General features: G+C 44.6%; 1 protein-coding gene across 13 annotated transcripts in view; it reads right to left on the bottom strand.

The window, feature by feature from the left end:
* The window catches only part of TENM4 (teneurin transmembrane protein 4), a 427,285-nt gene that overhangs the window by 78,784 nt on the left and 324,935 nt on the right, over positions 1-23,566 (bottom strand). For all 13 annotated transcript variants that reach the window (XM_078390190.1, XM_078390188.1, XM_078390192.1 and 10 more), the window contains one exon: positions 16,187-16,403. In XM_078390190.1, the coding sequence (XP_078246316.1) occupies positions 16,187-16,403 (217 nt within the window). The remainder of the gene's footprint in view (positions 1-16,186; positions 16,404-23,566) is intronic.

Below are 23,566 nucleotides of genomic sequence, written 5' to 3'. Positions count from 1 at the left end.
TGATTTGGATGAGGGAGTGCAGGGAATGCTTGTCAAATTTGCAGGTGATATAAAATTGGCCCTAGAAATTCAAAATGACCTTGACAGAATGGAGCATTGGGCCAAAAACAACAGAATGAAATTCAACAGGGATAAGTGCAAAGTACTGCACATCGGGAAAAGAAACCAATTGCACAGATGGGGGATACCTGGCTCAGCAAAACTACGAGGGAGAAGGATCTTGGAATTGTCATAGATCACGAGCTAAATATGAGCTTAACAGTGTGATGTGGCTTCAAAAAAGGCCAATGCTATTTTAGACTGCAATAATAGAAGTATAGTTTCCAAATCCTGCGAGGTGCTAGTCCCCCTCTATTCAGCACTGGTTAGGCCTTACCTTGAGTATTGTGTCCAGTTCTGGACACCACGTTTCAAGAAGGATGCTAACAAATTTAACAAGTTCAGAGGAGGGTGACAAGGATGATCAGGGGGCTGGAAAAGAAGTCTTATGAGGAAAGGCTAAAAGAACTGGGCATGTTTAGCCTTGAGAAAAGAAGACTGAGGCGTGATATGATAGCACTTTTCAAATATCATACAGAGGAGGGGCAGGATCTGTTCTCGATCATCCCAGAGTGCAAGACACTCAACAATGGGCTCCAGTTACAGAAAGCCAGATTTAGACTGAATATCAGGAAAATCTCCTTAACTGTTAGAGCAGTACGACAGTGGAACCAGTGACCTCGAAAGTTGGTGAGCGCTCCAACACTGGAGGCATTCAAGAAAAACTTAAGGCAACCACCTGGCAGATATGCTTTGATTGTACAGTATTCCTGCATTGAGCAGGGGGTTGGACTTGATGGCCTTGCAGGCCCCTTCCAACTTCACTTTTCTATGGTTCTATGAAAATAAAACAAAACAATGGCTGGTTTTCCAAAAAAGAAGCACACCCCCCAAATGGGTTCTAACCTTCAAAAGCCCGTGCAATGAAGCAGAAGTGGCCTTGGTCATTGTTTTCAAAAAACATTCTGAAAAGTGTGGTTTACACGAATCTGCTTAATCCTGATCTAGTAGAGATCGCCAAAGAATACTGCAACTGTTCACAGGTGGAGTAGTATAAGGTTGTATCCTCTTGTCCATGCATGCAAACATGAGATGGACAAGGATTTACATCCTTTGTTTACACATTATGGCAGCATGTGTTGGTGGAAAGTTGAGACCATGACCTGCACCCTCTTAGACTGCAGGGAGAGGACTGCAGTAAAAGTCTCCTGCAGAGGAAAGGTTGAGACACAGTATTTCATCATTGTAGTCATCATCAACGTAGAACTCCAGAGCTGGGAAGGACCTCATGGATCATCATGGATCATCAAGTCCATCCCCCATCAAAGAGGCACAGTGGGGGAATTAAACTCCCAACCTTTGGTTCTGCAGCTAGAAACGTAAACCACTGAGCAATCCAGCAGTCCCATCATTTGCTAGCTTTTTCTACCAGTTGTTTGTTCTTATTATGTGCCATCCAGTCAGAACTGACTTACAGTATAGTGACCCTCATAGGATTTTCAAGGTGCTGTTGTTGTTTAGTTGTTTAGTCATGTCCGACTCTTCATGACCCCATGGACCAGAGCACGCCAGGCCCTCCTGTCTTCCACTGCCTACCAGAATGAATTTGACCCAACTCCGGGAGGCAGTGGAAGACAGGAGGGCCTGGCGCGCTCTGGCCCATGGGGTCACAAAGAGTCCAGACACGACTAAACGATGACGATTATCAGTCCCAGCTCCCCACTGAGTCTCCTTGGAAAGCCGGAAAATCAAACTCCAGCTTCCTCAGCACTAGTCCATTGCTCTATCCAGTACATCCCATTGCATATCTGCAAGTTGTTTAGGTAAAGGTAAAGGTTCCCCTTGAAAATTTTTGTCCAGTCGTGTCCGACTCTAGGGGGCGGCGCTCATCCCGCTCTTCAAGCCATAGAGCCAGCGTTTTGTCCGAAGACAATCCTTCTGTGGTCACATGGCCAGTGTGATTTAGACACGGAACGCTGTTTACCTTCCCACTGAGGTGGTCCCTATTTATCTACTCGCATTTGCATGCTTTCGAACCACTAGGTTGGCGGGAGCTGGGACAAGCGACGGGTGCTCATTCCGTTGCGTGGATTCGATCTTACGACTGCCGGATCTTCTGACCCTGCAACACAGGCTTCTGTGGTTTAGCCCACAGCACCACCACATACACAATATTCCAAAGAGCCCCCTCCCCATGTACACTATGGGGTGCTACTGTTTTTTTTTTTTTATTCTAAGACCTCTTTCTCTTGCACGTATTATAGACCTGCTCCAAATCTAGGCTTTAAAAAGTAGATGAGACAAACCACACATATTTGCATTTTGCCTCAATGGAACTGGAAGAGGGGAGAAAATTAATGATCTGACTAAGCTCTTCATTTTGCCTGGCGAGTATTTTCCTTGTTATTATTATTTCATTTCCCCAAGTGACAAAATTCGTCCCATTTGGGAAAATCAATTAACACGGTGCCTTTCAGCATCTGGCCTCCCTGGGGTCAACTTGTCCTTTCTGGAGGCAAGGCTGTCTACCCCCAATGCACCGAGCCCCACAGGAACTTGGTTAATGCTAATTTAGTCTGCCATTTCCTTGAGAAGACCTTGGTCTAAATGCAATTACACTGCGAACACGCTAAGTAGTATGGGAAGAACTCTCTCGACTCTTCCTAGGAAAATCTCTTGGTATATGTACATGAAATTATCTCTCCGTTAATAGGAGGAGATCTCTTTCCATCACTTTGGCCTTGCCAATATCAAATTTATATTTAGTAATTTAGCAAAATTGAGTCGTCCCCCCCCGTAACTGAACTTGCTGAAAACTCACTCAGCAAGCCACTGAATTATTAACATATTTCCTCTTACAAATTTGCCTGCACAGTAAAGCTATTCTGGAAATTATTTTGAAGGGAAAACTATTTAATCACTTTTTTTTAAAATTAGTGTTCCTCACACACCTCCTCCTAATTTTTTTTTTAAAAATCAGAGTTTCTTGGTATTTGAGAATGATAGTTCACAGCTACACTTTAAGAAAATGGATGGTAATTTATGCATGCAGTAATTCTGGTTCATAATGCATAACGGCCACATGATGCATAATTCACCACAAGATTATGTTTTGGTGTTCCCTTAAGTGAAAGGGAAAGTTCTGCGCAAATCAAAGGCAACGTTGACGTCACGGGCCAGAAATAGCCAAGCTGTTAAAAAGCCACGAATTCTACCCTGTGTCCTGCAGAATCAGTCCTAACGTGAAGTGGCCTTAATGATAAGGAAAACAGTATAAAGCTACAAGAACAAGAGTAAATGATGTAGCACCCCATTCCGTGCTCCACGCATCCTTTTTCATACAAATAGTTGCATATTCTATACTGGGGGGGGGGGGAGCAGTGCAAATCTTTGGTACACCAGATGTCTGGACTATAACCTCCACATCCTTTAATAATAATCATATGCTGTCAAGTCAACTCTGACTTATGGTGAACCCCTTCAGGGTTTTTCAGGTAGAGAATACTCAGAACTGGTTTCCCATGTCTTTCTTCTGGGGGGGGGGGGGCGTATTTTGAGTTTAAGCAACTTGCCCAAGGCCACACAGGCTGATTGTCCTTTGCAGAAGGCACAGTAGAGACCTGAATTTCCAAGGTCTAGCTCCACAGCCAGATACCTAAACCATTGAGCTATCTTGCCAGCTGTAATAATAATGTGATGTTGAGTCAGTTCTGTCTTATGGCAACCCTTTTCGGGGTTTCCTAGACAGAGAGGACTCAAAAATGGTTGGCTATCTGTGGGCACTCTGCAATTGAGCCGCTGGCCCAAGGCCACCCAGGCTGGCTCTGCTCTCAGGAGGCACAGTATGGAATCAAACTCCCAACCTCTCGCTCCGCAGCCAGATGCTTAAATCACTGAGTGATCCAGCCATCTCCACAGTCCTTTATCTTTGGTATAGGTTAGGGTACCGAAACAGCAATGTCTACATTGGCTTGGACATGTGGTGAGAATGGATGACGGTCGGATTCAAAAAGATCTCCTGGATGGAGAATTAGTGCAGGGAAATCACCCCAGAGGGAGACCACAGCTGCGATACAAGGAGATCTGCAAGCGGGATGTGAAGGCCTTAGGAATGGACCACAACGAATGGGAAATCCTGACATCTGAGCATTCAGCCTGGAGGCAGGCGGTGCATCGTGGCCTCTCCCAATTTGAAGAGACCCTTGTCCAGCAGGCCAAGGCCAAGAGGCAGTCCTGAAAGCAGCAAAACCAGGGAGCTGGAAAGGGGACAGATTGTATTTGTCTTCAGCGTGGAAGGGATTGTCACTCTCGAATTGGCCTTCTCAGCCACACTAGGCGCTGTTCCAAGTCCTCCATACAGAGCATGTTACCATTGTCTCTCGAGACTGAAGGATGCCTAATCTATATATAGGTTGGGGATTCTGGGAGCTGCAGTCCAAAACATGTGGTGTGCCCAACGTTTGCCACCCTTGCCAAAGTTTAGGTTTGAGGAGAGGAAGGAAACAAGAAGCAAACAAAGCTTTCCAAGGACATCAGAGGTGGGAAACGGGGGGGGGGGGGCTTCCAGATGTTGTTGGACAGCATCTATCATAAACCCTAATCCCCATACCCATTCGTGAGGGATAATAGGAGACATTGGGATCTGTGGTGGCTCCTGTACCGGTATCACCGTTTCAGATGCAAGTGGCAACCAATAGCCGGAGCAATGTTTCAAGATTCCTCCTGACTGTGAGACTGACACAACTTCAGTGCGGTATCCCAACTGTCTGAGAGGGCACCGTAACTATAGTTTCCACAAAAAACAAGTCCTGTCTGAAAATACTTACATAACCTGAGGTCTCGGTGGTTTTCAAGAGCAAGGCTTGCTCTTTATTTATGTATTTATTCTGTACCCCCAAGTGTTAAATAAGAATTCAAAAGACATTACAGGGAAGTGCTACCAGGGGAAAGAAAATTATATAAAAAAGTAGCCATCCAGAAATGGCTCGGATGCCACTTGTGTATGCTGTGAGTGATTTCTTACAAGAATGTGGCACAGCTGGGAGGCAAAAATAAATAAATAAATAAAAATAAAAAAGAGGGGGAAAGGCAATTAAGCTCGGCTGAAAATGCCCAAAATGAAACTGAAGCACGAGAAAGCTAATGTCAGACTCTGTGTGGGAACCTTGACGTGAAACCGACAGCCTGCCCCGGGGAGCGGCAAAGTGCCACCAACGACAAATGAGGATGGAGACTAGTCATAGGGATCAGTTCTAGCCATCTAGGCCTAGATGAGCGGAGGGAGGCAAGATGGAGGGGAAGGAGAAAGAAACAAGAGCAACCAATTTAAATGATAAACTGCCTTTCCCCATAACAGTTGGCTGTGGAACACAATGGTTCTGTTATAATAAATTAATGTGAGTTTCTATGCTGAAATACCCTCTAAAGGTAAAGGTAAAGGTTCCCCTTGACATTTTTGTCCAGTGATGTTCGACTCTAGGGGGCGGTGCTCATCCCCGTTTCCAAGCCATAGAGCCAGCGTTTTGTCCGAAGACAATCTTCCGTGGTCACATGGCCAGTGCGACTTAGACAAGGAATGCTGTTACCTTCCCACCGAGGTGGTCCCTATTTATCTACTCGCATTTGCATGCTTTCGAATGGCTAGGTTGGCGGGAGCTGGGACAAGCAACGGGCGCTCACTCCGTCGCGTGGATTCGATCTTATGACTGCTTGGTCTTCTGACCCTGCAGCACAGGCTTCTGCGGTTTAGCCCGCAGCACCACCACGTCCCTTGAAATACCCTCTAGGTAGGTGTTATTTTGCTTGGTTTTTATGATCGTGTCCTCATGGTTGGTGGGTGGGTTTGTTTTTCCCATTGTGGTTTTCCCACTGCCCAAAACAATGTCCTGCCCCTAGATGGGCAGAGCAAAAGGTAACAAACAAACAAAACAAATAAACATGTCTATTTTAATAAAAGGAGCTAATGGAGGAGCTGACGCACTAAATTCCCACCAATTTGGTGAGCCTACTCTAGTGCAATTTACGATGCTAAGGAACAGATCTGGACCAGTACCTTGTATTCGCCTCCATCTCCCCCACCTGTTCGATTTGCCCACAGAACGTACCACACAGATAGATCGATTCGAAATGATGACTAGTTAAGATAAAGAAGAAAGCGGCAAAGCAAGAATATGTGGTTCACTATTAAAATAAAGTAAAAAATGACGACAGTTAATAAGGAGATCTTTTGTAGTTCATCGCTGCTAACTGCCCATTCAAGAACAAACCACCCATAAATATTTTGCAAAGTACAAGGCATAGCTTGCAACAGAATCCACTGCAGCCCCAGCTACTGTAAGGATGGGAACTAAGCTCAGAAGAAACAGGGACTTTAATTTATTTATTTATTTATTTATTTATTTATTTATTTATTTATTTATTTATTTATTTATTTTATATCCCGCCTATCTGGTCGTGTGAGGACCACTCTAGGCGGCTAACAACATAAAAGTAATACAATAATATACATATAACCATTTTACATAACGAAAAAGAGAAAAAAATACTAAACAAAATGGGAGAGCTATAGGAGAAGGGAAAAGTCGTCAGGAGTTATCTGTTGGGAAGGCCTGCCTAAACATCCATGTTTTTAATTGTTTCTTAAAAATACCCAGCGAGGGAGCCGCGCGAATCTCAGGGGGTAGGTTGTTCCAGAGACGAGGAGCCACCGCCGAGAAAGCCCGATTTCTAGTCTTTTCCTTCCGGACCTCCCTCGGCGTTAGGCTCCTCAGCCTCACCTCCTGGCTCGCACGAGTGATACGGGTAGATCTTGGTGGGAGGAGGTGTTCTGCCAAGTATCGAGGTCCTAAACCATTTAGGGCTTTATACGTAAGCATCAACACTTTGAAGTCGATGCGGAATCGGATGGGCAGCCAATGCAATGCGGCCAGAGTGGGGGAGATATGTTGGTATCTTCTCACTCCACTGAGTAGTCTGGCCGCCGCATTCTGCACCACCTGCAGTTTCCGCAGCAACCTCAAAGGTAGCCCCACGTAGAGCGCATTACAGTAGTCTAATCTTGAGATTACAAGCGCATGCACCAAGGTAGTGAGCGCCCCAACACCCTTTAAGAGGGGTGACGGGTGATATCTCAGGTCTTTGCACTCATACCATCCCAGGTCTTCATCTCTGTAAGTCCTGGGTCTACTCCAGCCATTTTCATAAGAGAAGTGCAGGAACGGGGAGCAGATGGATGCACAGCTGCCATTTTCAGAGCAGTCGTGCACTTACAATAATCTCTAACATGGTATCCCTCCCAAAAAATCTCACTACCGTATTCTTCCATGTATAAGACACCCCCATGTATAAGACGCCACCACTTTTCTAACCCAAAATTAAGAAATGTAAGTGGGGCTTAGTAAGTGTAGGGGGAAAGGGATCAAAGCACTGCAGGATCGCTTTGATCCCTGCTTTCCCCTCCACTTGTTTTCTCTCTCTCTTCAGCTTACTTCCGTGTATAAGACGACACTCAATTTTTAGTCTAAAAATTCTAGACAAAAACATAGTCTTACACATGGAAAAATATGGTACTCTTCTCCAAGCAAAACAAAGCCTAAGCAATGTGTTTCCCGTTTCGCTACATGTCTCCAGCCTTCCCCTCTTGTCCTCCTGTTCTTTCTTCCCCTAGGCAGAAAATGGAACCGACACATTGAAAACCAGAATGTATGCTTTCAGCCTGTTCACGGGGATCTCCAATTTGCTCGATACACACCTTAATATGATGCTTCCATATTGAAGCAACACTGATGGGCTTTGCTATAATTCCATTGGCTACTAGAGACTGCCACGTCGTATCCTGGCTCAGAAGCTTTCCCACTTTTTAAAGTCATGGCTTGACAGTCCACCTTGAAGAGTTAAAGAAGAAGGCCAATCAAGGGGATAGAGGCGATTTGGTTTTGATGGCTCCCCAGAGATGGCTAGTGATTAAAGAGGCCTGAGTGTGAGAAAACAGAGAAAAAGGGACAGGAGCTAACAGATGATGACTGTCAGTCATAGTAACAGCCAGAGGGACCTTTACCCTCTAGCTTCTTGCAGCACGGGGAGGGAGTGCCTCTAAAGGAGAGCAAATGTGGCCTGTTTTTCAACCACTGACTCAAATTGGATGCTAGAAAACATTTGGGGACATTTGGTATTCTACTTTGAAACAACAAGCAGCTGCTTAGATGAAATTCTCTCTCTCTGTCTCTCTCTCTCTCACACACACGCACAAACACACACACACACACAAGCCTGCTCAAGAGTAGAGACCTGCTTACAAGCAGTCCCAAGAAAGCAGGAATTAGCCGGAGGGAGGCTGTAGCTTCGTTTGTCCAGGGGATACATGGAGCATTTCCAGCGCATCTTTAAATATAAAAGCACATAGTACTTACGCTTCTTTGTCTGCAGAAGTGGATTTTCATCCACAAAAACTCACGCTGAACTAAATCTGTAGGTCTTCGAACTGCCACAATATTTTGATTTCTCTCTCTTTTTCCCTTCCCCATTAATTTTTTCCAAAACACTGTATGAAGAGGCTGAGTTGACTGGTATGGAGAAAGCCAGAAGAAAAACATTGGGTTCTGAAGTTTCTTTCAAGATGGAAATGAGAGAGCATGGCTAAGAGAAACGTCTCGCTATCTGAAGTGTCTTGGATTCGGGAGTTTGCACTGCTTTTGATGGTGCTTGAGGCACCGTCTCCACCATTTTATCTCAATTAATTTGAATATCAGGAGGGGACAATCATGGTCATCCAGAGGTTTTGGGGTTTTAACTTGCATAAGCCTTCGACAGCATAAGCAACAGTAAGGTATTATGGGATTTACTGTCCAGAAACATCTGGAACACCACAATTGCTCTCTTCTCTTGTAAATAAACACTCTCGCTTCCCAAGGAAATGAACCATACTAAGGTTGCCCTGAACTTCCCAAAGCTTGAAAAAAAAAGTTGATCAAAACAAGAGGGATTCAAGTCTGAGTGACAACACATTAAGTAAAACAAGCTGTTAGAAAACGTGCTCTCTCTCATTGTTAAAAGGCCCAATTAGGCAGAAAGCAGTGGAGGAAAAACTGAAATTTCTTGGGAAGCAGTAAAATAGATGAAGCAAAGATCTTGTGTGTTTCTTGGCCAAAACACATACAGATATCGTCCTTTCCCCAAAGGTGTCGGGTGGAAGATGTTAGCATATTCTTTAAGCTGCTAATGAAGAAACGAGTCATTCATATACTTGGCTGTTAATGATATTTTTCAGGACATGCTGGAAGAAAGAATCTGACTCTTAAGGTGGCTGCAGGATGTATGCTTACTGTATTGATCCTCCAATGGATCCACTCCAGAGATTCATCTCGAGTCATGTCAAAGCTGGCCCCCATGCATTGTCTCCCACACATAGCTGTTTTATTGCCTCTGAGTTTCCCTTAGCTCTATTGCTTTTCCGTTTCATTTAGTGCTAAATCTCCATGGCTCTTTTCCCCTTCCACAAAAAAATTACCCACTGTTACTGCCTTTTTAGCTACAATAAAGATCTAACCAACTGCTTCACGACTCCAGCATTACGCAATTTAAAAGAACGTGTGAAACAGCGAGCAGCTTAAAACCACTTCCTCCAACTTAAAAGGCAGACCTTCATGTGAGAGCCATCCGGTGGTGTTCAGCTTGTGTGAATCAGCCCCAAGAACTATCCTCTGCTATAGGAGCGCTTTTCTCTCTCTACAAAGCCAAAGCTTCGGCTTCTGTCTCCTAACTTTACAGGGTGGTATTGTTGGGAATGTTTGCCATTCCTTGTTGGAAAGTGAAAATACAATGGCTCGGCATGTTCTGTTCTCGTTGTGGGCTATGCTCTCCAAGGAATTGGGAGGCAGAAGAAAAAGAACAGATGGAAAGATGGTTCGATCTGCTTCGCAGTTGCAAACTTGGGTTCTGATGTGTGTGTGACACAGAAAGAGAAAGAGAGAAATCTAGTGCCCACTGGTCTGAGAAAGAGAGAGAGAGAGAGAGAAATATGGTGCCTACTGGCCTATGTGCCCATCAGTATTTTTAATGGTAGGAAGGAAAAGGCACAGAGGATGCTTGGAACAGATCAGCAGCAACTCGGATGGAGAGGAATTAAGGAAGAAGCAACAGAAGTCAAACACAGAGCCTGGAATACTTCTTGTAGCAGGTGTTGAGGATGTAATGGAGTGAAATATATGATTCAACACCTACATAATATGCCCTCAAGGCTTTAAAGACATAGCTTAGTGCCTCTTGCAAGGAAAGAGCAGTTGTTGCTCAATCATCTGGTGGAGTACAGGTAAACCAATGACCTGTGACAGCCCGCTTTGGGATGAATTTATTACTGAATGGCTCTCTGGCTTTCCGGCAAACAAGCGGAGCTGACGAGCCATCACAATGCTAGGAGTGGAGAGAATGTAAGTGAGCGAGCAAGGAAGGAAGAGAGGGGAAAAAAGATAAACAAATAAATAAAACCCCTAAAAGAACACTGATGTATTACATCAATGTACAAAATGCAGAGATTTTACCTTCTTCAAAATACCAGCTATTCTGCATTATTCATGGATGCTGGGGTGATGATAAAGCTGAGAGTAAGTGTCCGTATTGAAATGAGCGCTCACGATGATAAAACAAGCGGTGGAGTTAAGTTCCAAAGCCAAGGAACTGTCCGTACATCATCTTGATGAACAGACAAAAAGTGCTCTCGTGCTACTTGATGATTTTCTTATTGATTTCCCAGACACTGACTCTTGCTGTTTGCTTTGTATTTCAAAGCCATTTGCAGCTGTCCATCACCATAAGGACTGGTATGAAATATACTGTGTTATCAAGCCGCTGGCCTCTGAGAGCGATGCCCAAGATCTCTGTTCTTTCCATCTGGAATTGCAAAGGTCACCAGATTGTGGCAAAGGGTAAAATGCTCGACATTAAATTTTTCCTCCTTTCCCTCATTAAATAAAATAAAGATGCACGGAAAACGATGCAGGGTTCTACACTTTCAAACAGAACCAAGTATAGGAACACCAGCAAGCTGGTCTAGTGTTTCTGATCCTCACGTTCAGACATGATGGATGCTGTGAGAGCTGATGGAAAATCAAAAAATCATAGAATCACAGAGTCGGAAGGGGCCTCTGAGGACATCAAGTCCAACCCCAGGCTTGATGCAGGAATCCAGACCAAAGCAGATCTGACAGACTGTTATCCAATTTTGTCTTGAATGCCTCCACTGCTGGAGCACACACCAGCTCCTGAGTTAATGGGTTCCACTGTCATACTGCTCTAACAGATAAGAAGTTTTTCCTGATACTCAGTCTAAATCTGGCTTCCTGTAACTGGAGCCCATTATTATATGTCCTGCACTTGGGGATTATTGAGAGCAGATCCTGCCCCTCCTCTGAATGACTACCTTTCAAATATTTGAAAAGCACTATCCTATTTCCCCTCTGTCTTCTTTTCTCATGGTTAACCAGGCCTAGTTCTTTCAGTCTTTCCTTCTAGGCCTTGGGTTCCAGTCCCCTGATGAAATGAGCGGGAGCTGGATGTAGGGAATGTTAAGAAGTGACTGTGCTGCCTTCAGCCTGTTTCAGAAGTACCATATTTTTTCCATGTATAAGACTTTTCTAATCCAAAATGAAGAAATCTAAGTGGGGCTTAGTAAGTGCAAGGGGAAAGGGATCAAAGTGCTGCAGGATCGCTTTGATCCCTGCTTTCCCCTCCACTTGTTTTTGTTCTCTCCTCACCTTCTTCTGTGTATAAGACGACCGTCAATTTTTAGTTTAAAGATTTTATTTATTTATTTATTTATTTAATTTGTACCCCGCCTATCTGGTCGGTGAGGACCACTCTAGGCGGCTAGACAAAAGTATAGTCTTATACATGGAAAATATGGTAATCCGGCATCACCAGATTATCTTTGGAGTGATGTTCACTGGAGAGTCCAGATTTGAAACTGATTGTGCCCTCATGTGATATGCTCAGCCCCTGCTGTGGCCCTGTTACCCTCAGTAACTTAAGCAAAGGAGTAGATGGAATATCATGAGGGATTCCAAGAAGCAAATCTGCAGGGATGTCATATGTAGGAATGGAACTACAGTCCGGAAGAGGAAGGGAGCTGCATGTTTCAAAACACGGAGGGCTGTTTAAACATTAAATGTTTGTGTGTGTGTGTGTGCGTGCATATGTGTGTGTGTGTGCGGGTAGCTCTCTCAGATCCATGATGTATGGACAGAGAGAGTAGCTAAGAATGAAAGACTCAAAACACCTTCCTCAAATATGCACCCGCTCTCTGGTTGTCATCCTGCCCTTGACTAAAATCAAGGAAGGGTCCCACCCCACCCCAAGAACATCTGTGAATACTAAAAGCAACAGCAGAGAATGCCTAGGCGGTGAAAGGTGGAAAACAAGAGGTGCTAATGGGGTTTTCACACCAACACAGCTCTCTGTGGGTATGGAGGAGAAGAGGCAAGTTCGCATCTATGCTGGCGTGCTCTATGCTTTTCGACATGTACCACAGAAGATATGATGCTTGCTGCTTCGAATGCTCTTGAGGTTGCCCGCAATTGGGCAAAAAAATATCTGACATAAGCTTTACAGTGGGGTGGGGTTAAAGCAATTTGTATTTTGTATGTGCTTATATACAGACCACTGCCTAATTTTATGTTGATTCGAAGAGCTGTACTGTGGTGCTTCTGATACAAATAAAGAAAATAAGACTTTCTAAAATGATAAAAGACACACACCCCTCAGTGGTTCCAGCAGTTGGTTGCCTACCCTCTATATTACAAATTAGCTTGTTTTTATTTTGTCCTCAAAAGGCAGACATGGTGTTAATTCGGTAGTCTGATGATGGTCGGAAGGAACTGCGTGCCTGGGAGGAAAATGCAGTAATAGCAGGAAACACGCAGGGTGGTAGGACCCTGGCTTACAACAGATCAAGGAATCTAACACTAATCTCTGGAAGTGGCCAGTACTGATGCCGAAAGACCACCACAAAAGGCAACCAATTAATACTCGAGTTGCAGAGCCGACAAACTCTGAAACCAAAAGATAAATAATGAGGACGGCTCTAGCCAAGGCTGAGCAAATAGTCTGAAAGCTTTGTATCTATCTATGTATTTTTCTATTTTTCCTTTTCCACTCCATGTCTCCTCTTTCTTGGTCATTAGGGATCCTGCCACACACATACACTGCCCTTTCAATACTGAGTTAACATTCTAAATGTGCTCGTTGGACTGTGTTTCCGAGAGATCTCTGCGATGCGTTTCCCCCCTCCACCACCACCAAATACCCTTCCGTGTTTCTGCAAATCTTACGGGTCCCCCAGTCTTCTAATAAAGCTCACTTGCAGCTTTGCCATGTTGGCCAATATCGAGAGAAGTGGAACAATATTATAAACTGATGCTATTCAAGTCATGCTAAGCAGAGGGGATTGGCAGGTATTTTAGACATCTGGTTGCCATGGAGTTATGACAGCCTCTTCAAGTGGAGAACAGTCATGGAATTGCAACCCACAGACAGCAATATGGTTGGGAAGGGAGGAGCTTATGGTGCCAACTCTACAGCAAACTCACCTGTCCAGAAAGCACAGGTCCCCAAAAATAACCGTATCGTGCACAGCCTAGACACCCTATTCACTTATAACAAACATTTTCTAACAGACAACAATAACATGGGAAATGGTTTCTCTCCTCAATTGGTAGAGATTATGGAGAGAATGACAATAACAATGTCAAATTCATGCAGTAGCTCGTTAGGGTGAAGTCAGTCTTGAGACTGGGAGGCAAATGAAGTCAGACCTTATTTACTAACAATCAGGATTGAGAGATTGATTATTTCAGGGCTGCTATCCTCAGATGATGGCTCCCACTTAGGGGTATCATCCTCCCCAGGCTGAGCTAGGCAAGGAATTGCTACTGGGAAAAGCAACGGGACATCTGATCCCTGGAAGGCAATGGGGACCCATTCGGATTCTGGAATAACTAATTTCTGTCCTCTCACACTAAAAGATCTCTTTGCAAATGCAGTTGCTGAGACCCATCAGCTGCTCTGCATGAATAAGAACTTGAATTGCAGATACAAAAATCCATTACAGAGGAATTGAACCTTCTAATAAATTATCTGGAGAACCCCACCCGGATCCATTCAGAGCCTTCTTGGCCTGGTGGGGCAAACTTTGTTTAGGTGAGTGTTTGCGGCTGTTTCTTGAAGGTTCTGGTTCCATGCAGAAATACACTAACCAGACGGTTAGTGCATTTTACGATCTCCTTTTCCCCATGTGGGAAACTGCTCGGCTGTAACGGAGATGCAGCGGTTTTTAAAAGCCTCAAATTCCATGCCAAGAAAAAGCTGTTTCTGCCGTCTTCGCAACCTGCATATATTATGCAAATTAAGGATATATGGCCTATTCTTCCATGATTTATTCTCCTTCTGTTCACTATGAGGAGGAAGAAAGAACGATGCACACACTGAAGACTAATCCGCCACTGCAGGAAATCCAAGCCAGCTCCAAGAGTAGAGGACATATACACAACCCTTGTTTTGCAAGCAGCTGCACCTTTTCCAAGCTTGTGCAAGGATACACAGGACTTCACTGCACAAACAGTTCTTTCCAATTGCTTTGTACTCATGATACCCTCCTTGGTGGATGTAAGAGGCCCTCTTACACACTTGGGAGCCACTCGTGTGCAGCTCTACTCGCCCATGAGCCAAAATATCTAGCAACTGGCCCACAGAGAGTTCTTTACTTTACTTTTACTTTACTTTAATTAGATTTATACCTCTCCCTTCTAGACCAGGTCTACTCGTTCTGGAAGCTCCGCTAAAGAGAAGCACACATTTGCACACCTCTGGCTGGAATACTGCACCTCCCTTCTTGAAAGGAGTCAGGGATGTTTTTCCTTGGTGAGCATTATGTTAGATCTTGGCCTCAGTTTGCTTTCAGATCCCACCAAGCTTTGTCATTACACCTCAGTTTTAGGGAAAACTTTCTTTTTCTAAAAAGAAAGATGTGATATCTTAAGATGCTGATCTCTGAAGCACAATGCAGTTTCCCTTTGCTGATACGATCCCAACTTTTGGGACACAGTAACTAGAAAGAACACTGGATATGTGATCTTCCTTTAATTTCAGAAGTTGCACAGTTTACTTCTGCAAGACTCTGCAGAATGATTCCTGTTCCTCTTTACAGCACAGTAGGACCCCCATATCCACAGGATCAATATCCACAGTTTCACTTATCCACAATCTGAAAGTATTAAAAATATATTTTTTTTTAAAAAAAAAACCCTTAGAAACAATGTATTTTCATGATGTATTTGCTAGATCTGGCCACTACAGTGAGACAGATAGCATGCTATGTAATCTTGTCCTTGAAGGCTACATAGATGGTCTCTGGCTCCCTCTAGTGGCCAGTTCTAATAATACAGTGGTGCCCCACTTAGCGATGTTAATCAGTGCAGCAAAAATCGCCGCCAACCGAAAACATCACTAAGCGATTTTTAAAAGCCCATAGGAATGCATTGAAACCCCTTCAATGCATTCCTATGGGCAAAAAACTTACCTTTAAGTGAAAATCCTCCATACAGCGGCCATTTTCGCTGCCCGGTATGCGAGGAATCCATCCCAAAACACAGTGGGCGGCCATGTTTTTTACCTGGCAGCCATTTTGGAACTGCCGATCAGCTGTTGGAAAACATTGCTATGCGAAAATCGGTAAGCGAAACAGCTTACTGATCATAGCAAAGTGATATTTTCCCATCTAAATCATCACAATGCGATTGCTTTTGCGATCGCAAAAACCAAATCGCTATGCGATTTCGTTGTTAACCGGGGTGCTCGTTAAGCGAGGCACCACTGTATATGTGAAAATATATTTTTTCTGGATTTTTTTCTTTTACCATGCTATTTTATGGCATTTGCTATTATCCGCAGTTATAAACCTCCATGAGGGTGGCCTGGAAGCAATCCTTCACAGATATGGAGATCCTATCGTATTTTGACATTTGTCCTTAAAACTCTCACATCACCTTTCTGGCACGACAGTGTTTCTACATCTTACATATCTTCTTGTTGTACATGACTCACAGCTCATTGAGACATGCTGGTTCTCTGCTCTTGGAAGCACAAAACAGAAAAGACTTACCCTCCATTGAACGGATTCTCTCCTGGAATGACATGCGTGCTGTCCTTGCCCACTAGAAACTTGATCCGATCGTAGAAAGAGTAAAGGTTCTGTTGGGTCACTGGAGGCTGGATTTCCTGTATGATGTCAAGGGGATCTGGAGAGCCCAAGCAGAGGGTGTTGGTATAGCACAGAGGCTGAAGGCAACAGTCTGGATCCATGCAGTCCACCAATCCATCTGTGGATTAGACAGGCAAGAAAAGGGACAAACTGAGCAGACCTTCTACAGGTGCAAGAAACAACCGTAGAGGGCAGTGTGAGATTCAAAATACAATAATATGTCACAATTCAGAATGCATTCTAAGAAAAGGGAGTGCTAAGCACACCCATGTTAAATGAAGTTATTCAACAAACCAGCATAGAGCAGGGAGACCAGCTCACTGGTCCCCCAGGGCCCTGATCTAACCTCTTGAGGCAGACTGGGCCAACGTCCAGCATCACAAACTGAGCATGCACGGCGTAGCAAATCAGCCTTAAACGGGGCAGCACAGTGCAAATTATTGTTGTAGCTTTAACATTATTAGTATCTTACTTTATTTTGATTTTAAATATACAGTATGAGGTTTTTTTTAGTGGCTGTACATCCCCTTGAGTTTCTTTATTGGGAAACAAGTGTATTCCTTTCCTCTCTCTGTCTTTCTCTCTGCTGTTCGTTTTTACTGATCTTTATTAAGGAGTTGTCAATACAAAAACAACTGCTTAACTAACATTTTCCCCAACCTGAGTGTATCATAATCCATCAAAAGGTCAGGATGACCATAGTTTTATTTTTGCTTGCGTCCTAAAAGGATGAAAATAATATTTTGTGTCAATTGTTAAGAGGACAATAATTCTCTAAAAATAAAAGGAATCTAACTTTATACTGTGAATTATTTTTCATACAGTAGTTTCAATTACCATTCCATTCCATAGTTATGCTTACAAGGTAAAGGTTCCCCTTGACATTTTAGTCAGTCGTGTTCGACTCTAGGAGGCGGTGCTCATCCCCGTTTCCAAGCCGTAGAGCCAGCATTTGTCCGAAGACAGTTTCTGTTGTCACGTGGCCAGCGTGACTTAGACCCGGAACGCTGTTTACCTTCCCACCGAAGTGGTACCTATTTTACTCGCATTTGCATGATTTCAAACTGCTAGGTTGGCGAGGAGCTGGGACAAAGTGACGGGCGCTCACTCCGTTGCGTGGATTCGATCTTACGACTGCTGGTCTTCTGACCCTGCAGCACACAAAGGCTTCTGCAGTTTAGCCCGCAGCGCCACCACGTCCCAAGGCGGCGCCACCACGTCCCAAGAGTTATGCTTATAGATTGTATTTATTGACTGTTATTTGTAGGTCACCCTTTCGATGGATCTCTAAGTCTGCTAACATCCATGCTGTGACAAACCCAGACCTACTGGAGGATGCCACAGTTTCACTAAGCTGCCACCAACCATTCCCTGTAAGAAGTCACACAGACCAAGAATGGATTTTTAACAAATAAAGGAATAAGGTTTATTCAAATAACACACAGGGAAAATAAAATGATCAAGTGAATAAGATACAGTAACGTGGCTTAGTCTCAATCATACATACACCAGTTTGGTTCACACAGAACACCTTTGAATAAAGCACAGACCCTGAACCTATCAGTTCTGGCTACCCATACATACACCTGAACCTATCAGGTTGGTACTGACTGACACACAGTAGTACCCTGTCTGACACACAGACTCCCACACCAGCTTCTTCTTCCCAGCTTCTCCTCCCAGCTTCTGACAAGCTCCACATATATATACAGTACAGCCCCTCCTCCTGATGTCCCGCCTTCCACTCCCCATAGGATGGAACTTTCCCTCCAAACCCATGACAGACAGGTAACATCAGTGCTGTATGTAACACCTCCCCTCTTCATAAGTTGTTTTGTAGGGGGAAAGCTAAAGTGCTTTTCTCCAAAAAACAACCTGGATCCAAAACATACAAAAACAGCTATACATAACATACAATACCATACTTACTTATACTTACTCTAGGATACACATATCAATTAGGCATTTAAACATTTACCATTTACAATACATCAAGTTACCTTTATTCATACAAACCAGGCATGTTTAATAAACAAATACATTTAACCTTTGGTCACCAAAATATATACATAGTCCATGTTCCTTCGCCGTCTTCATTCTTCGGGTCTTCTTGACAAGGCGTCAGCAACACAGTTCACTGACCCTCTGACCACCTTCACTTCAAAGACATAGTCTTGCAGGTTTAAAGCTCACCTCATAAGTTTACTATTGTGGGTTTTCATTGTCTTTAACCATTGCAGTGGTGAATGGTCAGTGCACAGAGTAAAATGTCTTCCCCAGATGTAAGGCTTGGCCTTCTGGATCGCGTAGACTATTGCCAGGCACTCCTTCTCCACGGTTGCCAAATGTCTCTCACCTTTCTGGAGTTTCCTACTCAGGTAGGACACTGGATGCTGGTCACCATTTTCATCCTCCTGGCAAAGAACTGCTCCTACCCCGCTGTTAGACGCATCGGTGTAGATGATGAACTCCCGGTCGAAGTCTGGAGCACGCAGCACTGGATAGTTGATGAGGGCCTCCTTCAACCTCTGGAACGCCTCCTCACAGTCGCTGGTCCACGGGATGCGGTCATCAGTCTTCTTCCTCGTCAGATCGGTCAGCGGAGTCGCAATCTCGCTAAACCTCGGGATGAATTTTCTGTAGTAGCCCACCAACCCAAGAAATGATTTGACTTTTTTCTTGGTGTTGGGTCTGGGCCAATCACGAACTGCTTCTATCTTGGCCTCTAGGGGTTTTATCACTCCTCCCCCTACTATGTGACCCAAGTATTTTCTTTCTGGGCTACCCAGCTGCAGTTTGTTCTCTTTGCAGGGCCTAGGCCAAAGCACTTCCTCCCCTGGGTTAAAGTGCCTCTCCCTGCCTTCCTGGTCATCCCAAGCTTTCTTTCTGACCTTTTGAGCTTGCAGGGTCTCTGCTGCTAGCTCTAGGTTTCTCTTTAGGTCATTCCTTAAAGAGTCTATATATGTCACAACATCTTGTGGGTCATCCTGGGTGATCTGCTCCCAATTTTGTTTGATTAAATCGAGTGGCCCTTTCACCCTTCTCCCAAACAAAAGTTCAAACGGACTGAACCCGGTACTGGCTTGTGGCACTGACCGATAAGCAAACAAAAGGGATTGCAGCTTCTGGCCCCAATTGTTTGGATTCTCTGCCAAGTAAGCCCTAATCATGCGCATCAGAGTCCCATTGAACTTCTCCGTTAACCCATTACTTTCAGGGTGATAGGCAGTGGTTTCCTTGTGTTTAATTCCACAGATTTGCCATAACCGTTTCATGAGCTTCGATGTAAACGATGCGCCCAAATCTGTGATTATTTCTGAGGCAAATCCCATCCTGGACATATACCCCACCAAGGCATCTGCCACTGTGTTAGTTTCAATGTTAGTCAAGGGAATGGCTTCAGGGTACCTCGTGGCATGGTCCACAATGGTGAGAATGAACCTGTTCCCCCTCTTTGTGGCCTTGGGCAAAGGTCCCACAATATCCACCCCTATGCATTTGAACGGTGTGTCAATCACAGGCAAAGGGCACAACTTCGCTTTGGTCCTGTCACGGTTATTCCCCTGCCTCTGACACACATCACATTGTTTACAGAACTCCTTGATCTGCTTCCCTATTTCAGGCCAGTAAAAATTCTGTGTGATTCTCTGCTGTGTTTTGTTCACCCCTAAGTGCGCAGCAAACATGTCAGAGTGCCCCCTTTGTAAGATCATGGGGCGATACTTTTCAGGTACCACTAGCTGACTTCTGATCCCCTCTCCCCCTTTTGAGATATTCCTCAGGGTCTCTCTATATAAAATTCCCTTTTTCTCTCGAAATCTCACTGGGGTTTCAGGTGTTAGCTGGGCGTCTGTCACCTGTTCAAAACACTTTTGGAGAGTGGCGTCTGCCTTTGGTCTTGGCCAAATTTGCTGTCCGTGGTCAAGGTTTCCACCACAGCTTCTGAACTCCCCCCACCTGCTTCCGTCTCGGGCTCATCATTACCCCCCTGAACTGTCCCCGGGGTGGCTTGTGAACGTGTAATCACTAGCACCCGTTTCACATGTTCAGCCAGGTCATTTCCCACGAGCACGGCTGCTGGCAGAGTCGATGAAATCGCTAGCCGCCAAACTCCCCTCCAGCCTTGAAAGTTCACAGGTACCTCAGCTACTGGCAGCGAGATCACCTGCCCCTCAATCCCTGCCACCTTTAGGCTCTCATTTGGGATTATATACTCCCTAGGAATAATGTCTGGATGGCACAGGGTCACCTGGGAACAAGTATCCCTCAGCCCCCTGTACTGATGGTCAAGTATTCCTACGTCCACCCCTGCGGTTTCAAACAACTGCGAATCTGTTCTCACAAGTAAGCAGCGCTTGACCTCCACAAGAGGACCATTTTCCCCAGCATGATCAGCAGATGTATCTGTTCCAGATTGAGTAGCCATGGCAACAGGCTCCCTCAGTGGCAAGGAGCTTTGCTCTTTCTGGACACAGAACACAGCTTTTGGCTTGGTTCCACTCAAATCATGAGGCACATTTCCCTTTAGCTGCTTCCATTTCTCACACTCTGAGATTAGGTGGCCCTTTCCCTGACAGAAATAACATTTTCTGCTGTACTTGGAGTCTTTCTCATCTGGTTTTGGTTTTCCCTCCAAAATCTGGTTCCTGGACTGGCTCTGCCCAGAAGTTTTATCAACAAAATGGCCGCCCATTTTTGGCGGGCTCTGAACTAACCCTTTGGAGTCCTTAGGGCCCCATGTTTCCCTCATGTTTTCTTCAGAATAATTCAGGTTTTGATGTTGTGCCTTAACCTGTGTGCCTTCTTTTGGTTTCTTTTCTAGCTGCAATTCCTTCTCTTTTATTCTCAAATCCAGCTCCTTTTGCTTAGCCTCAAACTCAGCCCTGATCTGTAAAATTTCTTCCTCAGCCCTAGCTTTTATCTCTTTTACTTTTTCTTCAGTCTTATCTCTGATTTCTTTTAATTTAATGTCTTTTTGCTGATTATATTTTTCAAGATCTTGCTCACTTTGTCTGGCCTGAGCCTCATACTTTTCTTTCTTTGACATTTCTTCCACTGATAAATTGTTAATAAACTTATTTAGGAAATCCAATTCTAATTGTACCATTCTAATTTGGTGTTTCAGTTCCATCTCTTTTATCCTCATGTCCATTCCCCTTTTCTTGGCATCTGCCTCTGCCTGACTGATTTCAGCTCTTTCTCTGGCCTCCCTTTCCAATAGTCTCATTCTATATTCATGCTGTTGGGCTAGGAGCATTTTTCTGAGTTCTGGGTTCTGTTCTCCCATGCTCTCATCCTGCACTGAGCCAAATTCCTCCTCAGAACCTTGGTCTACCTGGGGGTCTTTCACTTCACCCATTTCTGCCATTTGGCTTCGAGTCAAGGGCATAATCCCCCCCCAGAACAGGCTGCTTTCAAAAGTCAAGCCTCAAAATAAAGCGACCACTTTTTTTTTCTTTTGCCTCAGAACCAGCCTTCTATAGATTGCGGCTGTTCTTTCAGCACTAACTTGCAACTGTTGCCAGCCAGAGTCCACCCCCCTCTGCTAGGCCTCTCAGCAGACAGGCTAGATCACTGCTACTTCCCTCAGCTTTGCCTCAGCTTTTTCCCGCCAAAACAGGTTGCCTCAGAGCTCCCTAATCTAGTCCCACCAATCTGAGGTTACACGTTCTTCCACTAGCGCACCTCCCCGTGAGGTACGCCTAGAAGATTACCTACGCGCCCTCAGATTGTCCCTGACTAGACCCCCCTTGCTCTGGGCACACTTGCCAAGGCTTTGCTGGACCACTGGACAACTGGACCAGTCGTATCCCACACGCTGGACACCAATCAATGTGACAAACCCAGACCTACTGGAGGATGCCACAGTTTCACTAAGCTGCCACCAACCATTCCCTGTAAGAAGTCACACAGACCAGGAATGGATTTTTAACAAATAAAGGAATAAGGTTTATTCAAATAACACACAGGGAAAATAAAATGATCAAGTGAATAAGATACAGTAACGTGGCTTAGTCTCAATCATACATACACCAGTTTGGTTCACACAGAACACCTTTGAATAAAGCACAGACCCTGAACCTATCAGTTCTGGCTACCCATACATACACCTGAACCTATCAGGTTGGTACTGACTGACACACAGTAGTACCCTGTCTGACACACAGACTCCCACACCAGCTTCTTCTTCCCAGCTTCTCCTCCCAGCTTCTGACAAGCTCCACATATATATACAGTACAGCCCCTCCTCCTGATGTCCCGCCTTCCACTCCCCATAGGATGGAACTTTCCCTCCAAACCCATGACAGACAGGTAACATCAGTGCTGTATGTAACACATGCCTCCCTTGTAATTTTGTGTGGAAATTCGAGACAACCAGGGGAAGGAATTGAGACCTGGAGAATGCCTAGGGATGGCCCAAGATAATTTGATGCCTGAGGTGAAGAAACAAAATGGCGCACACACAGCCTTGTGTTCCATGCACAAATGCTAAGCAAACTGCCAGTTGACTCTGTCTTCACCTGTCTTCCATGTTATCTTTCATTGCCCCTAAAGGACACGGGCTATTTTATGGAATGCAGGACACATCCCGCATCACACCCTTCCCTCTTTAAGGATCTTGCTGCCACCCTGTAGCATTTGTGGTCTGAAGCTAACACCCCCCTCGGCATCATGGCAGGGCCGGCTCTGATAACAGCACATAACTCTACAAACAAGATTGTTCAGAAAATCCACCCCAAAACCTGACCGGATGACAAAACAGAATTTAAAAAAAAATAGCGCCAGAGATTTGAGAGGGAGCGTGGCCAGGTCAGAATGGATAAACCAGGGATAGGGTTTTGTGTCTTTTTTGTTTGATTGTTTCCCCCTTGTTTCATGGCCTCAGATTAAGACTGCAAGGAAGGAAACAAGACTGTGCGTGGCTACTGGCGTGCGTTTCAAGGGAAAACCATGAGCAGAGCATCTGGAATGAGGTATGGATGCTGCAGAACTAACCTTTCACCTAATCTTTCTTTCTGTCCAGGCATAAAAGAGGTTTATTTTCTTCTTCTTTTTTCTTTATCCTGATCAGGTGTAAGTATGATAAAGGGTCTTTGCCACTGACATCTCTAAAGCTCTTAAAATCTCTGAAAGGGGATCCGGGATTCAACCCCTCATCTCTCCTTGACTTTTAATGGGTGTTATAGGATTACCTCTCTTCGGCTCAGGAAAATTTGTGAGCTGCTTATGCCGTGCAGATTCAACACACACTTCAACACACTCTCACACACACACACACAC

The sequence above is a fragment of the Pogona vitticeps genome, chromosome 3 (genome assembly GCF_051106095.1).
Source record: "Pogona vitticeps strain Pit_001003342236 chromosome 3, PviZW2.1, whole genome shotgun sequence".
In the NCBI taxonomy this organism is placed as follows: Eukaryota; Metazoa; Chordata; class Lepidosauria; order Squamata; family Agamidae; genus Pogona; species Pogona vitticeps.
Note: the sequence above shows the minus strand (reverse complement) of the source record. Positions and strands in the feature narration are given on the sequence as shown.